The sequence below is a fragment of the Cyanistes caeruleus genome, chromosome 31 (genome assembly GCF_971803275.1).
Source record: "Cyanistes caeruleus chromosome 31, bCyaCae1.hap1.1, whole genome shotgun sequence".
Lineage (NCBI taxonomy): Eukaryota > Metazoa > Chordata > Aves > Passeriformes > Paridae > Cyanistes > Cyanistes caeruleus.
Window position 1 is genome coordinate 2,394,854 of NC_141731.1, and position 14,249 is coordinate 2,409,102.

The 14,249-nt window shown below is 49.0% G+C and overlaps 2 protein-coding genes across 2 annotated transcripts; both read right to left on the reverse strand.

Moving 5' to 3' along the window:
• Positions 1-3,979: 3,979 nt before the first annotated feature.
• LOC147648706 (uncharacterized) lies at positions 3,980-5,455 on the reverse strand. The gene has a single exon (XM_086866485.1). The coding sequence runs from the start codon at positions 5,363-5,365 to the stop codon at positions 3,980-3,982; it is 1,386 nt and encodes a 461-aa protein (XP_086722611.1). The 5' UTR covers positions 5,366-5,455.
• A 3,472-nt stretch (positions 5,456-8,927) lies between these two features.
• Positions 8,928-10,324, reverse strand: LOC111942207 (endogenous retrovirus group K member 5 Gag polyprotein-like). Its single transcript, XM_086866486.1, has 2 exons — positions 10,308-10,324; positions 8,928-9,954 (listed from the first exon to the last, which is right to left on the reverse strand). Exons 1-2 carry the CDS (start codon positions 10,322-10,324, stop codon positions 8,928-8,930), a joined length of 1,044 nt encoding a protein of 347 aa, XP_086722612.1.
• Positions 10,325-14,249: the final 3,925 nt, after the last annotated feature.

Below are 14,249 nucleotides of genomic sequence, written 5' to 3' on the forward strand. Positions count from 1 at the left end.
GCAGGGCCCAAAGCCTGGCAGCTCTTGCGGCAGACGGGCTGCCAGTGCCTGTCCCTCGGGAGGCCTGGCTTGAGGTCCAGGCACCGGAGTCACTCCGTGCCTCACTTTCCTCCCTGCACGGCCAAGCCTCCATGGCCCAGCAGGGGCCTGAGGCAGGGCCTCAGAGCCTGGGGCCTGCCCTGCACAGCCTCGAGGTCCCCGAGGCCCTCAGGCAGCAGCCGTCTCCCTCCAGCAAACGGCCCGGCTTCCTCAGGCGGGCACGGCGGGCGCTGCGGGCGCTGTTCCGCTGGCCCTGCTGGGCACCACAGCCACAGGAGTAGCGCCGCTGCCAGGCTTACAGATGGCCGCTGGCCCAGGGCCCCAGGGAGCCACACCTTGCCCTGGACATGGCCCTGCAGCCTCAGCTGCCATGGCTACTGTGGACTGTGCCAGGGGCATCTCCCCAACACCCAGAGTCACCGCTGTGGCCAACCCCAAACAGCAGCCATGGGGCACATTGGTGCCAGGGCGCTCAGCAGTGAATCCCAGAGTCATCAAGATGGGAAGAGACCCCGACAGTCACCCAGTGCCACTGGCCTCCTGGCAGCACCGCCATCACCGCAAAACCACATCCCCAAGGGCCACAACTCTTCGACACTCCAGAGACAGCCACTCCACCACCTCCCCGGGCAACTTCTTCTAATGCCTCACGCCTCTGTCAGGGAAAAACTGCTTCTGATATTGAGTCTGAACTTGCCCTGGTGGCATCACGGGACATTTCCTCTCATGAAAGGATCCCACACCAGTCCTTTGGGATTATATCCATGAAGAATGGGCACAGACCAGAGGTGCTGCTCCACTGACGTGACTGCAGAACTCTGACTCGTACCATTCTTCCACAAAATCAAAGCTGAGTTTAGGAAATAGTAGTAGTTAGGAATAAGAATAGGAATAGGAATAAGAAGATGAATAGGAATAAGAAGATGAAGATAGTCATTAATATAAGAAGAATAGGAATTACAGTAAGCATAACAAGTGAATAAGATTAATTAGAATAAGAAGAATAGGATGAAGAAGAAATAGTAGTAGTAAATAGGAATAAAAATTAGGAATAAGAAGAATAAGAGTAAGACGAAGAAGAAAAAATAGTAGTAGCAATTAAGAAGGGAAAGAAGAAGAAGAAGAAGAAGGGAAAGAAGAAGACGATTTAGATGAAGAAATAGTAAATAGGAAGAAGAAGAAGAAGAAGAAGAAGATCATCAAATTAAAATACACATCTGGGATCCCAGAATGCAGGGAAGGACTTTAAAAAGCACCTACTTCCACCTGATCGTCTTCTGAGCACTCTCTGCCTCTGAGACCTCCTCCCTATTTCTATGTCCCTGGCACCCATTTCTTTCTCAATAAAACCCACGTTCAATAAAATCTGCTTGTTGTCCTCCTATGGTCTCATTTGCACCTTCACTGGGGCAGAGGCACCTCTCCTTCATGGCATCCTAACCCTGGGTGGAACCATGGGCAGGGTCCCTTCCAGTCATGAACGCTCCAGGATTCTGTCAGGACTCCCTTCCCTTCTCCCCTCCGCTTCCAGCTGGAGAATGTGCAGCAAAGCAACCTTTGCTGTCTGCTCTGGGAGCCCAGCCAGCTGCTGGACCCTGCCCAGCTCCCTTGGGAGGCACAGCAGGAGCAGCACCCTGGCAGCCTCGGGAATTGCCCTCTGGGGTCCATGGCACACACTGCAATGGGCTGGCATTCCAGCTTCCAGCAAGGAGAAGATGTTCCTGCCCTTCAAGGCAAAGTTCTCAAAGGGCAGAGACCCAAGTGGAGCAAGATCTTACAATGACATTCCACTGCCAGCCTCCATAACTTCATCCAGGGCTGCTTTACCTCCTGGATTGGGGAAAAACAAAAATCAGGAGAGGGTCTTTGGCTGGGAACTGCCACAGGAAAAGAGGGACACTGGGAGGGAAAAAGAGCAGACAAAGGAAGGCAGGAGAGAAAGGAGGACACAAATGGCAACCAGCTGAGAAGGTGGCACTCTGAAAACCAAACCGGAACTTACGGAAAAAGAATGGGGCAGAAATGAAGGATTCTGAAACTTTATTTACTATGCTTCTCTGGGCAACCTGTGCCAGGACCTCACCACCCTCACAGGGAAGATTTTCTACATTAAACATGAATTTCCTCTCTTTCACTCTGAGCCACACAAAGTCGTTTGTGGTAATTCTCATAAACTGCTCAGCTCTTTGTTCCAGTGCACCCAGCAAGCAACAGGCAGGACAGTTCCACCAGCATGGAAACCCAACTCACAGCTGAGGGACTCAGAAAATCTAAACACCAGCAGAACACCAAAAGGGCACATTTTTGCTACAATACACAGCACTGAAAGTGATAGCTAATGACAGCCTCCTAGTCACCCCAATCCTTTCTCCATTTTAAACTTTCTCTGAAATAACCAAAATAACTCTTCAAATTCCTTCATCTTTATCAATCACAGAGCTTTTCAGAGCAGACTCAGGAAGAGAGCACATTAGCATGTTGTTATTCAGACATGGCTTGTTGTCCGTCTTCCCCTGCTAAATGACAGCAGTAGATACTGGGAATAAGCAGGTATCCTGAGGAATTTTTCCTGCAGCAAGTTATTTTCCTATCATGGTCCATCTGTAATTTTATGACTTATTAAAAGACCAATATAAATACAGTACAGTGCCTTGCAATTACTCCCCCATATATTTATAAACCTCAAAGTCTTCCAGGTCCTAAAAACAGGAAAAACCCTGTGTCACTCTTTCAGGAGATTAACGTAGTTAGGGACTGGACACATCCTCTGTAGGACTAACTAGAAAAACAGCTGAAGCTCCAGCAGATCCTTAATAAACTTTTCAGGAATAAAATTGTGTTATTTCAGTGTGCTGATTTTTTATTAATCTAGTTTTTATCTTTTTATTTCTTTTCTCTTTCTGACTTTTCAAAAGCTGATGTTGCACAGAAAAGTGAGCTGTGGAAACCTGAAGCAAGCTGGGCAATTAGGGTTGAACTGCTCCATCTGCTTCACAGAGAATTTTTATTTGACCCCAGGAATGCTGGTTACTCAAGCAGACTAAACAATTTTGATTCATTTCAGCATGTGAGGACTGGGGTGTGCAGCTTCAGGCCAGGCTGGCAGGGTTGAACAGGAATTCCCAAACAGCACTGGAGTCATGGTCCCCTCAGCATACCCTGCTCCACCCAGCCCCAGCCTGCTGGGAATCAGGCTCAGACGTAAAAGCATGAATTCTGAATATCTCAGGATTGCTGTGTCGCTGCCCGCTCGGCCCTTCACGCCCCGGCTAGCTCGTGCCAAGCGTCAGCGGCAGGAGTGGGGAACCAGGTGAGCACTGTGTGGCTCGACCTGGAACCTCTAGAGCTCCTTTGGGCTCGGGCTCTATAGTATGCAGGGTGACACGAGGTGCAGTAAAGGGAGAGAGAGTGCTCGGAGTCCTCCAATTTCCCAGGAACAAGTTTATTCCAGCAGGCGCAGGGAGAAGGCGATGAGGGACAGGGCTGGGATCTCGAGGAGAAAGTCCGAGCCGAGACCCTGGGCACCTCTGTGCGCCAGGTTTTAAAGCCCGTGGGCGGCTCATACAACAACCAATAATATGGCAGCAGGGGAGGTGTTGTGGGAAGGGGTTACAATACACAAATCCAATGGTAGGGACTTGGGGGAGGGAGGATAGCTATACAACCAATAGGGCATCGAGTAAGGGGTGATGAGCAGGGAAGGAACCAGAACAAAAGGTGTGGTGTACATAGACTGATAGGGCTTGGGGGTAGGACCAAAGTGATGGATGGGGAACAATCTGGAAAGAGGGGAGAGGTTTACAATGACAGGCAACTGGGAACAAACCATATCGGGATAGTGGGGAGTAACTGGGGCAAACCAACTCTAAACTCAACGAAGGTGAACAAACATACTTAATGAAGGTAAACTAACAGGCGGCAACATCTCCCCCTTTCTTTTTTAGAAAGAGGATGTTGCATCGGCAGGAGGTGCAGAGGGTTCAACAAACCAGTCCTGGGGTATGGGAGAAGGAGGAGGTGAAGAGGGAGGAGAAGGAACGCTAACAAAATTGACTTGAGGGGAGGGGGATACAAGATGTAAAACTGATTGAACTAAACATCTTCTTAAAACTGCAAACGCTATTAAAACGATGAAAACGACGAAAACAATCCATAAAACAGTCTTTAAAATGGACGAGAGCCATCCGGAGACCCCCCATCCCGAAAAAAGACTGGTGACCCAGTCATTAGTCTCTTGGCGTATTTGGTGGATCATGCCCTTCATTTCTGTGATGGTTTTCTTGATGTCTGTGCTCCTGGTGGTCAGATTCATGCAGCAAAGTCCCTCAAATTCTTTACAATCATGATTATGGAGGAGCAGTAGGAAATCAATAGCAGCGCGATTTTGTAGCGTTGCTCGCCTGGTTATCTCCTCGTCTTCGAGGAGGTCGCTCAGCGCGGTTGACGTTAAATTGGCTTGCTTGACCACCCAACACTCTAATTGGCCTAATTCTCCGAGGGCTTGTGCCGCAGCCAACCATGGCAGAAATACTGACACAGCAACTCGTTTTGGTTTATTCCAATGAAAAATTTCAGAGTCGCAATCAGGGTCAAGATCTTCGAGACTGTGCTTCTTAATGACCGAATTATTCTTTCGTTCCCAATTTTCAATTTGAGATGTATTGGGCGCAAACAAAGACAACCGGCCTAAAGTGCACGGCCCTCCGAGAAGGCGAGAGGGGATGCCAGCCCACGCTCGGTCCCCACAAACTAAAAATATGCCCTTAGGCAACTTAAGAGGGTAGGAACTGAGGGTGGAGGGCATCTTAACATGGGCGATGTTCTTGCACCAGGAGGCTGCTTGAAACTGTTTGTTGTCCTGCATTAAATTAGAATAAAGAGTAGGATCTGAGGGGTAGTAACGGAAATGGATACAATAGGGTGCGGGGGAGGAGTTTAACAAATCAAATTCCTGGGGCTCAGCGGTTGCCCGTTCCAAGAAGGCCAGCCAGTCTCTCCACAGTAGGAGGGGGTTCTGGACAGGCCTCTTTATCTTGTAAGTGGGTGCAGAGCGGGCCACTCGCTGAGCTGGCCTCCCTTTATTAGCTTCTTTGAACAAACCCAACAGGGAATCCGGGTACTCATCAGGCTTTAACGGGATCCCCACCAGGCAAGTGGTCATCGGATTTCCCGCTGCTCCTGTGGATAAGCATAGCTCATCCCGTTGGAGGGACTTTGCCATCATGACCCAAACATTTTGTTTGGGTTGGGGCACGATCCACATGTTGATCTGGGTCACCAGCATCATCAGGAGCGCAGTGGTTGGCGCAACAATCGGGGTGGTCATCTTTCTGATGGCTCTTTCTGAAAACAAAGAAAACAGATACTTCACTGAACATAAAGGGATATCAAAAAATCAATAGAGGGAAAAGGGGGCTCGAGGTTTTCCTCCTCCTCATTACTCCTGGGGGTTACGGATTTGGCCTGCACAGACATCTTCTTGATCGTCCGGTGGCCTGGAGGGATGTTTTGGGATATAAGGTTTCACCCACTTTTGTGGGATCCACCTTAGTCCCTGGGGCGAGGAAACACATGCGTATCCTCGCCCCCAGGTCACTAGATCGCATGGACCCAGGATTTTTTGGGTCTCTGGGTCCCGAACCAGCACTGGAGGGCGGTGCTGCAGCTGGTAGTTGCTGGTGGAGTCAAAGTGCTGGGTCACCGGAGGGTTGGGATTACTATCACTGCAGTTTAGAAAATTGATGGTGAACAGTGCCTTTGATAGTCTGTCCTGAGGGGCACAACCTTTCATGGAATCCCACTGACGTTTGAGGACGCGCTTGAGCGATTGGTGGGCTCGCTCCACGATCGCTTGGCCGGTGGGGGAGTGTGGGATGCCTCTCTTATGTGTCACTCCCCAACTCTGCAGGAATTCCTCCAGTTTCCTGGAGGCATATGCTGGGCCATTATCCGTTTTTAACTCCTTGGGGACCCCCAACACAGAGAAAGCTTTCATGAGGTGTTTACAGACATGCTCGGCTTTCTCCCCCGCGTGGGCAGAAGCAAAGACTGCTCCCGAGAAAGTGTCTACCGAAACGTGCACGAACTTTAACCTGCCGAATTCAGAAATATGGGTCACATCCATTTGCCACACCTCACAACTCCCTAGGCCTCGAGGGTTCACCCCTGACCCCAGAGAGGGCATTGCGGTAGTCTGGCAATGTGGGCATGTGGCCACAATGGCTCTGGCCTGATCTCGCCGCAGGTGGAATTGGCGGACCAGACCAGGCACATTTTGATGGAACATCTGATGGCTCAGCTTAGCTTGTTGGAACAGATCTGGGAGCTGAGCCATGGAAACAGGGGCAGCGAGGGAATCAGCTACCTGGTTTCCCTCGGCTACCGGGCCAGGGAGATTCGTATGTGACCTTACATGCATTACAAAAAATGGTTGCTTTCTGTGGGAAACAGGATATATTAGCTTAGAAAGCAACTCAAACAATTTCGGGTTTGAGACCTCCTTCAGAGCAGCGTGCTCTGCTCTGGCAACTACCCCTGCAACATAGGCCGAATCAGTGATTAAATTGAAAGGTTCAGGAAACTTCTCAAAGGCTCTGACGACTGCATCCAACTCAGCAACTTGTGGAGACCCTTCCACATATTGAATATCTGCTTCCCACTGCTGAGTTTCGGGATCTCGCCAAGTCACTACAGACTTGTGAGATGCCCCAGATGCATCTGTGAACACAGTCAAAGCTTTGAGGGGCTTTCTGCTCCGCATTTCTTTTGGAATCGGTTCAAATTTAGAATTGAAAAATTTGTGGGCAGGGGCATGGACCGAAACTTGGCCTTCAAAACTATCTAAAGCAATCTGGAGTGTCTCATTCTCCCAAAGTAGTTGATTAAACATTTCTTTTGTGAGCCTATCTGGAGACGCTTTGTCCCGAGACAAGCTGACTGGTACTCGAACGCATGCAAAATCACACCCAGCCATCTCCTGAAGCCGAGCTCGAGCTCTCCTGATGAGCTGAGCCATCAGCTCCTGTGGCCGGGTGATACTTTTGGACCTTTGATGGCTCAAGAAAACCCACTCTATGATTAAGAGGGGATCCTTAGAGCCCTGGTCCCACTGAAAAATCAGCCCACTGAGGTGTGGCATTCTCCCGAGTATGATGAATTCAAAAGGCAGGGTCGGTTCGTACCGATGTGCTTGCCTTTCGACAAGCGCATCCTCCACTTTCTCTAGGGTTTTCCTCGCCTCTGGGGTCAGAGTCCTGGGAGAACTCAGCTCCTTCTCCCCCTTCAAAAGTGTGAAGAGGGGGGCTAGGTCTTCCGTGGAAAGGCCCAGCCAAGGCCTGACCCAGTTTAAGGTCCCACACAGCGAGTGAAGGTCCGCTAAGGTTTTCGGATTGCTGTTTATTGCCAATTTTTGAGGCACAACAGTCCTCTCAGCAATCCGCAGACCCAAATACTTCCAGGGTGGCATCCATTGAACTTTATCCTCCTGGAGTTGAAAGCCTGCAGATGTTAAAACCTTAACCACTCGGTCAAGTGATCGGGTAAGTAGATCGTCATGGGGGGCGCACACTAGGACATCATCCATGTAGTGATGGATGATGACCTCCCCCATCTCTTTGCGCACAGGAGACAGCAACGAGGAGACGTACCACTGGCAGATGGTGGGTGAATTCTTCATGCCTTGTGGCAAAACCCGCCAGTGGAACCTCCTCATTGGGGCTTCTCGGTTGAGGGTTGGCACCGAGAAGGCAAACCGTGGGGCGTCGTCAGGATGTAGGGGAATTTGAAAGAAACAGTCCTTGATGTCGATTATGGCCAGATTCCAATTTTGGGGGAGCATAGTCGGGGTAGGCATCCCTGGTTGAAGGGGCCCCATGTCAACAATGATTTTGTTGATGGCACAAAGGTCGTGGAGGAGTCGCCACTTGTCTTTCCCCGGCTTTTGGATAACAAACACCGGGGAATTCCAAGGGCTGGTAGTTTCTACTATGTTACCCTTATACAACTGCTCCTCCACGAGCTCGTTGAGCGCCCTTAATTTGTCTTTTCGAAGCGGCCACTGATCAATCCAGATTGCTTCATCAGTGGTCCAATCGAGCTTCTGGAAGGGGCGCTCTACAGTGGCCGCTATTAAAAATCCCGAGGGGTTTTCGGGATTTCAATCTTTACCCCCCATTGTGACATAAGGTCCCTCCCCCACAAGGGAACCTGAAAATCCGCAACAAATGGGCGTAAATTTGCCAATTGCCCATCCGGTCCCTTAATTTGTACTATGCTCTTAGATACCTGCGCCAATTGAGTACCCCCTATACCCTGAACCTTCCCCGCCACGGGTTGCAACTCCCAATGTGATGGCCATCTCCTTTGGGGGATGATTGTCACATCTGCCCCTGTATCAAGCAGACCCCTCAAGTTGACAGATTCCGCACCCTGCTTGATGCTGCAGTCGATGATGGGTTTATTTTCACCCACCACCTCTGCCCAGTAGACGCCTGGTGCGTGGTCGTCTACCGGGACTCCCTCTGGGACAGGAATGTACTGAGCTATGATTTGCCCTTTTGGGAGAAAATATGGTGGGTGAATGCAGCGCGCTAAGAGGATGAGATCTTCCGGACCACCCGGGAAGGTGATCGGGGAGATCTCAATCTCTGGGGGTGTGTGTCTGGTGTCCCCGATGGCGATAAACTTACAGTCGTGTCCATTCCCTGGCTGGTTCTCCTCCAGTGGGTCCACAGCTACCACCGTCCAGTGCTGGGACTGGAAGAGGATGTCCTTGACGGTGATGAGGTGTCGCGTCCGGTAAATTTGCCACGTCCGATGTTTCTTTCCCCCCACCTCCGCAATACCTGCCCCATTTTTTGCATCACGCGGGGCAGGTTCGCGCCGCGCTCTCAGTTTTTTTGTTTTTTATTAGTTGTTCCCTCCAGTACTCTCCCCCCAGATCCATTTCCCACGAGCCCCTGGCATGGGTGGGCGGTGGGACAGTCCCTCGCCATGTGACCCAGTTGTCCACATCGGAAACACTGAGTAGTTCTTGCTGGTGGAAGGATGAACTGGCCCGACGGGTGTTGAGTCACTGCCGCTGTTGGAGTTCTCCTGGCCGCCTGTGGTGGTGGTGGTACCCTGGACGCCCCCACTAACGGAACTTTCTTCTCACATGCATCAATGAGGACGTCCAAGGTTGGCGGTGGATACATGGGCAAACTAAATATAACCTGTTTGCAGATGTCATTACAGTTTGCCTTAGCCATTTCTAAGACAAGCTGCTCTTGTAGCTCAGGTTTATCAACTTGTCTTTCTATTTGCTCCTGTAAACGGTTAATAAACACGGTAAATGGCTCATCGGGGAACTGTTTAATATTTGAGAAGTTGGTCAGGGGTTCCCCCCCTGGCAGGATGTTAAATACCTTCTCTGCAGCCTCCGTGATCTTAGCTAAGACAGGCCGTGGTAAAACCCTTGCCTGTTCTTCCGGCTTCCCCCAATTCCCTTCACCGCACAAGTGATCTATCGAGAGGGGGTTTTCGTCCGCGTCAACCGCGGACTCCTCGCTGCGCAACAGCTCAGGAAGGATGGCCTCTAACGACTTCTTCCACCTCTGTTTCCACAGCCTATAATCAGCTGGGGAAAGGAGGCAGGCAAACAACTCTTTTAAGTCGTGGGGGACCATCTCGTTCGCGGAGAAGGTGGCTTTTAATAAACCCTTAAAGTATTCACTTCTCCTGCCGAACTCTTTCTGGGCTTTGCACAGCTCCCTCTTTGTCTGGAAGGAGAAGGGTTCCCATTCTCGGTACCTCCCTCCCCTTCCTCTAAAACTGACCGGTGCGGCAAAGGGAATCACTACCTGTTCCGGGTTCTGGCCTTCAGGCCTGTCACTTCCTGTCCCCGAAGCGTGGGAACTGGATGGGACAGTGTGGGAGCTGGGAGGAGGGACGTGGGAACCAGGAGGAGGGACGTGGGAACCAGGAGGAGGGGCGTGGGAACCAGAAGGAGGGGCGTGGGAACCGGAAGGAGGGGCGTGGGAACCAGAAGCTGGAAGAGGCGGGGCTGGAGGACCGACTGAGGAGGAGGGCTGAAGGGAGGAGCAGCGGCCGGAAGGGGTGGGGTTTTGGGAGGTCACACTTTGGAGACACGCCCCAGAGGAGGAGGAACCACCCAAGGGGAAGTGGGAGGAGTCAAGGTAGGATGGAAGGGAGGGGCTAGGGAGGAAGGGGTTGGTCATTGAGGGAAGAAAGGGGTTCTTGGAAGAAGGAGCACAAGGGGGGGGTCCGACCATGCGGTCCCCGCCATCTTGTGCCCCTTGGAGGCCATTTTTAGGGTTAGGAGACGGGTCAGAGAATATAGGGGAGCATTGGAAACTGGGGGAAACTGAGGCACGGGGGTTAGAAGAGGAATCGGGGAACATGGAGGAGCCTTGGAGACTGGGGGAAACTGAGGCATGGGGGTCTGAGGGTAAAAACTGGGGACTTGTAACCTGGGAAGCATTTAACTGAGGGCTGATAACTGGGGAAACTGGGGAATGGGAAGACACTCTGGCAGCTTGGCCAGGGCTGCCAGGGCAAGGGTTCTGGGAGAGACGTGGGGAGCCAGGGATCCTGTTACCCTTGGGGGATCCCTGAACAGGACAACTTGCCCTGCAGGTCGCTCTGCAGGTCTCCCTCAACTCAGGATCAGGGGGAGAGGTACATGGGGATAGGGAAACTGGGGAAACTGGGGAATTGTGTGGCGGCTGCTTCTGCATTTTCTTTTCCTCTATTACAGCAGACTGAATTAAAATAAATAATGTTACAAATTTTTCAACTGAATTATCACCTCCATTAACTATTTCCGTTAATTTGGACCCAACCACATTCCAGAATTCTACAGAATTTGCTTTGTCTGGGGTTACATTTGGGAAATCCAGGAACAGCCATCTCACAAACCTCTTTACCCTCCCACGAGAAAACTTCTTATTCCCCCCCTCAAGGGTGCCCACAACTTGGTAAAAAACTCTCTTTTGCTGCGCCGAAAGACGTGCTCCCATCTTGTCAACCCTGGCAAAACAATCCCACCGCCCCCTGCAACCAAACAACAAATCAACTAAAATAAAAATACGGGTCCAGACCGGGCTACACACACACTCCCCCTGAGGGAGTTTTCACACACTGGGCGCCCCCTTTTCCCACACACAGGAACCACTCACCCAAGTCCGGACAGTTGTTGCAGGCGACGTCCACACCTCCCGAGGCGACCGTCTGCACGTCTGACGGCTGCCGCCTTGACCTCTGGGAGCACAACTCGGCAAAAACGAGTCTGCTACTACCAGAGCAGCTGCCGCTCACGGTCTTTGTGAAATAGGTCCACCAACCTCTCCGGGGGTCTCTACGCCTCGCGAGAGGCCCCACGTTGGTCGCCAGCTATCGCTGCCCGCTCGGCCCTTCACGCCCCGGCTAGCTCGTGCCAAGCGTCAGCGGCAGGAGTGGGGAACCAGGTGAGCACTGTGTGGCTCGACCTGGAACCTCTAGAGCTCCTTTGGGCTCGGGCTCTATAGTATGCAGGGCGACACGAGGTGCAGTAAAGGGAGAGAGAGTGCTCGGAGTTCTCCAATTTCCCAGGAACAAGTTTATTCCAGCAGGCGCAGGGAGAAGGCGATGAGGGACAGGGCTGGGATCTCGAGGAGAAAGTCCGAGCCGAGACCCTGGGCACCTCTGTGCGCCAGGTTTTAAAGCCCGTGGGCGGCTCATACAACAACCAATAATATGGCAGCAGGGGAGGTGTTGTGGGAAGGGGTTACAATACACAAATCCAATGGTAGGGACTTGGGGGAGGGAGGATAGCCATACAACCAATAGGGCATCGAGTAAGGGATGATGAGCAGGGAAGGAACCAGAACAAAAGGCGTGGTGTACATAGATTGATAAGGCTTGGGGGTAGGACCAAAGTGATGGATGGCGAACAATCTGAAAAGAGGGGAGAGGTTTACAATGACAGGCAACTGGGAACAACTATATCGGGATAGTGGGGGAGTAACTGGGACAAACCAACTCTAAACTCAAAGAAGGTGAACAAACATACTTAATGAAGGTAAACTAACAGGCGGCAACAAATCTCCTCCAATATCCACACAATTTCAAAAATATCCTTCCAAATTCTTCACGTCTCATCAATATCCCACAACATTCCGAAAAAATCCCACAAAATTGCAGAAAAATGCCACAAAATGGCAGAAAACTCCCACAAAATTCCCTAAAACTTCTCAAAACTCTACCAAATTCCAGAAACATCCCACAAAAATCTCCTCCAATTTCCACACAATTCCAGAAATATCCTTCAAAATTCTTCAAGTCTCATCAATATCCCACAACATTCCAGAAAAATCCCAAAACATTCAGAAAAAATCCCACAAAATTGCAGCCAAATCCCACAAAATTGCAGAACAGTCACAAAAAAATCCTTAAATCTTCTCAAAACCATATCAAATATTTGAAATAGCCCACAAAATCTTTACCAAGTTCCACAGAATCTAAGATAATTGACTCAAAATTCTTCTTGTCTCCTCAATATCCCTCAAAATTCCACAAAACCCCCACGTAATTCCAGAAACAGCCCACAAAATTTAAGGAACAATCCCACAAAATGGCAGAAAACTCCCACAAAATTCCCTAAAACGTCTCAAAACCCTACCAAATTCCTGAAACATCCCACAAAATCTCCACAAATTACCACACAATCTAAGAAAAATCCCACAAAATTCTTCAAGTCTCCTCAGAATCCCTCAAAATTCCACAAAAATTCCACAAAATTCTTAAAAATGTCACCAAATTCCAGAAACATCCCACAAAATCTCCTCAATATCCCACAAAATTAAAAGAAAACCCCATAAAATGGCAGAAAACTCCCACCAAATTCCCTAAATAGTCTCTAAACTCGACCAAATTCCAGAAACATCCCACAAAATCTCCACAAATTTCCACACAATCTAAGAAAATTCCACAAAATTCTTCAAGTCTCCTCAATACCCCACAAAATTACATAAAAATTCCACAAAATTCTTAAAATTGTCACCAAATTCCAGAAACATCCCATAAAATCTCCACCAATTTCCACACAATTCCAGAAATGTCCTTCAAAATTCTTCAATTCTCATCAATATCCCACAACACTCCAGAAAAACCCCATAAAATGGCAGAAAACTCCCAGCAAATTCCCTACACCTTCTCAAAACCCTACCAGATTCCAGAAACATCCCACAAAATCTCCACAAATTTCCACACAATCTAAGAAAAATCCCACAAAATTCTTCAAGTCTCCTCAGAATCCCACAAAATTCCAAAAAAATTCCACAAAATTCTTAAAAATGTCACCAAATTCCAGAAACATCCCAAAAAATCACCTCCAATTCCCACAAAATTCCACAAATATCCTTCAAAATTCTTCAAGCCTCATCAATATCCCTCAAAATTCCACAAAACCCCCATGTAATTCCAGAAATATCCCACAAAATTTAAGGAACAATCCAAAAAAATGGCAATAAACTTCCACAAAATTCCCTAAATCGTCTCTATACACGAACAAATTCAAGAAAAATCCCACAAAATCTCCTCCAATTTCCACACAATTCCAGAAATATCCTTCAAAATTCTTCAAGTCTCATCAATATCCCACAACATTCCAGAAAAATCCCACAACATTCAGAAAAAATCCCACAAAATTGCAGCCAAATCCCACAAAATTGTAGAAAAGTCACAAAAAATTCCTTAAATCTTCTCAAAACCATATCAAATATTTGAAATATCCCACAAAATCTTTACCAAGTTCCAAAGAATCTAAGATAATTGACTCAAAATTCTTCTTGTCTCCTCAATATCTCTCAAAATTCCACAAATCCCACACGTAATTCCAGAAACAGCCCAAAAAATTTAAGGAACAATCCCACAAAATGGCAGAAAACTCCCTCAAAAATCCCTAAAATTTCTCAAAACCCTACCAAATTCCTGAAACACCCCACAAAATCTCCACAAATTTCCACACAATCTGAGAAGATCCCACAAAATTCTTCAAGTCTCCTCAGAATCTTACAAAATTCCACAAAAATTCCACAAAATTCTTAAAAATGTCACCAAATTCCTGAAACATCCCACAAAATCTCCTCAATATCCCACAAAATTAAAAGAAAACCCCATAAAATGGCAGAAAACTCCCAGCAAATTCCCTACACCTTCTCAAAACTTTACCA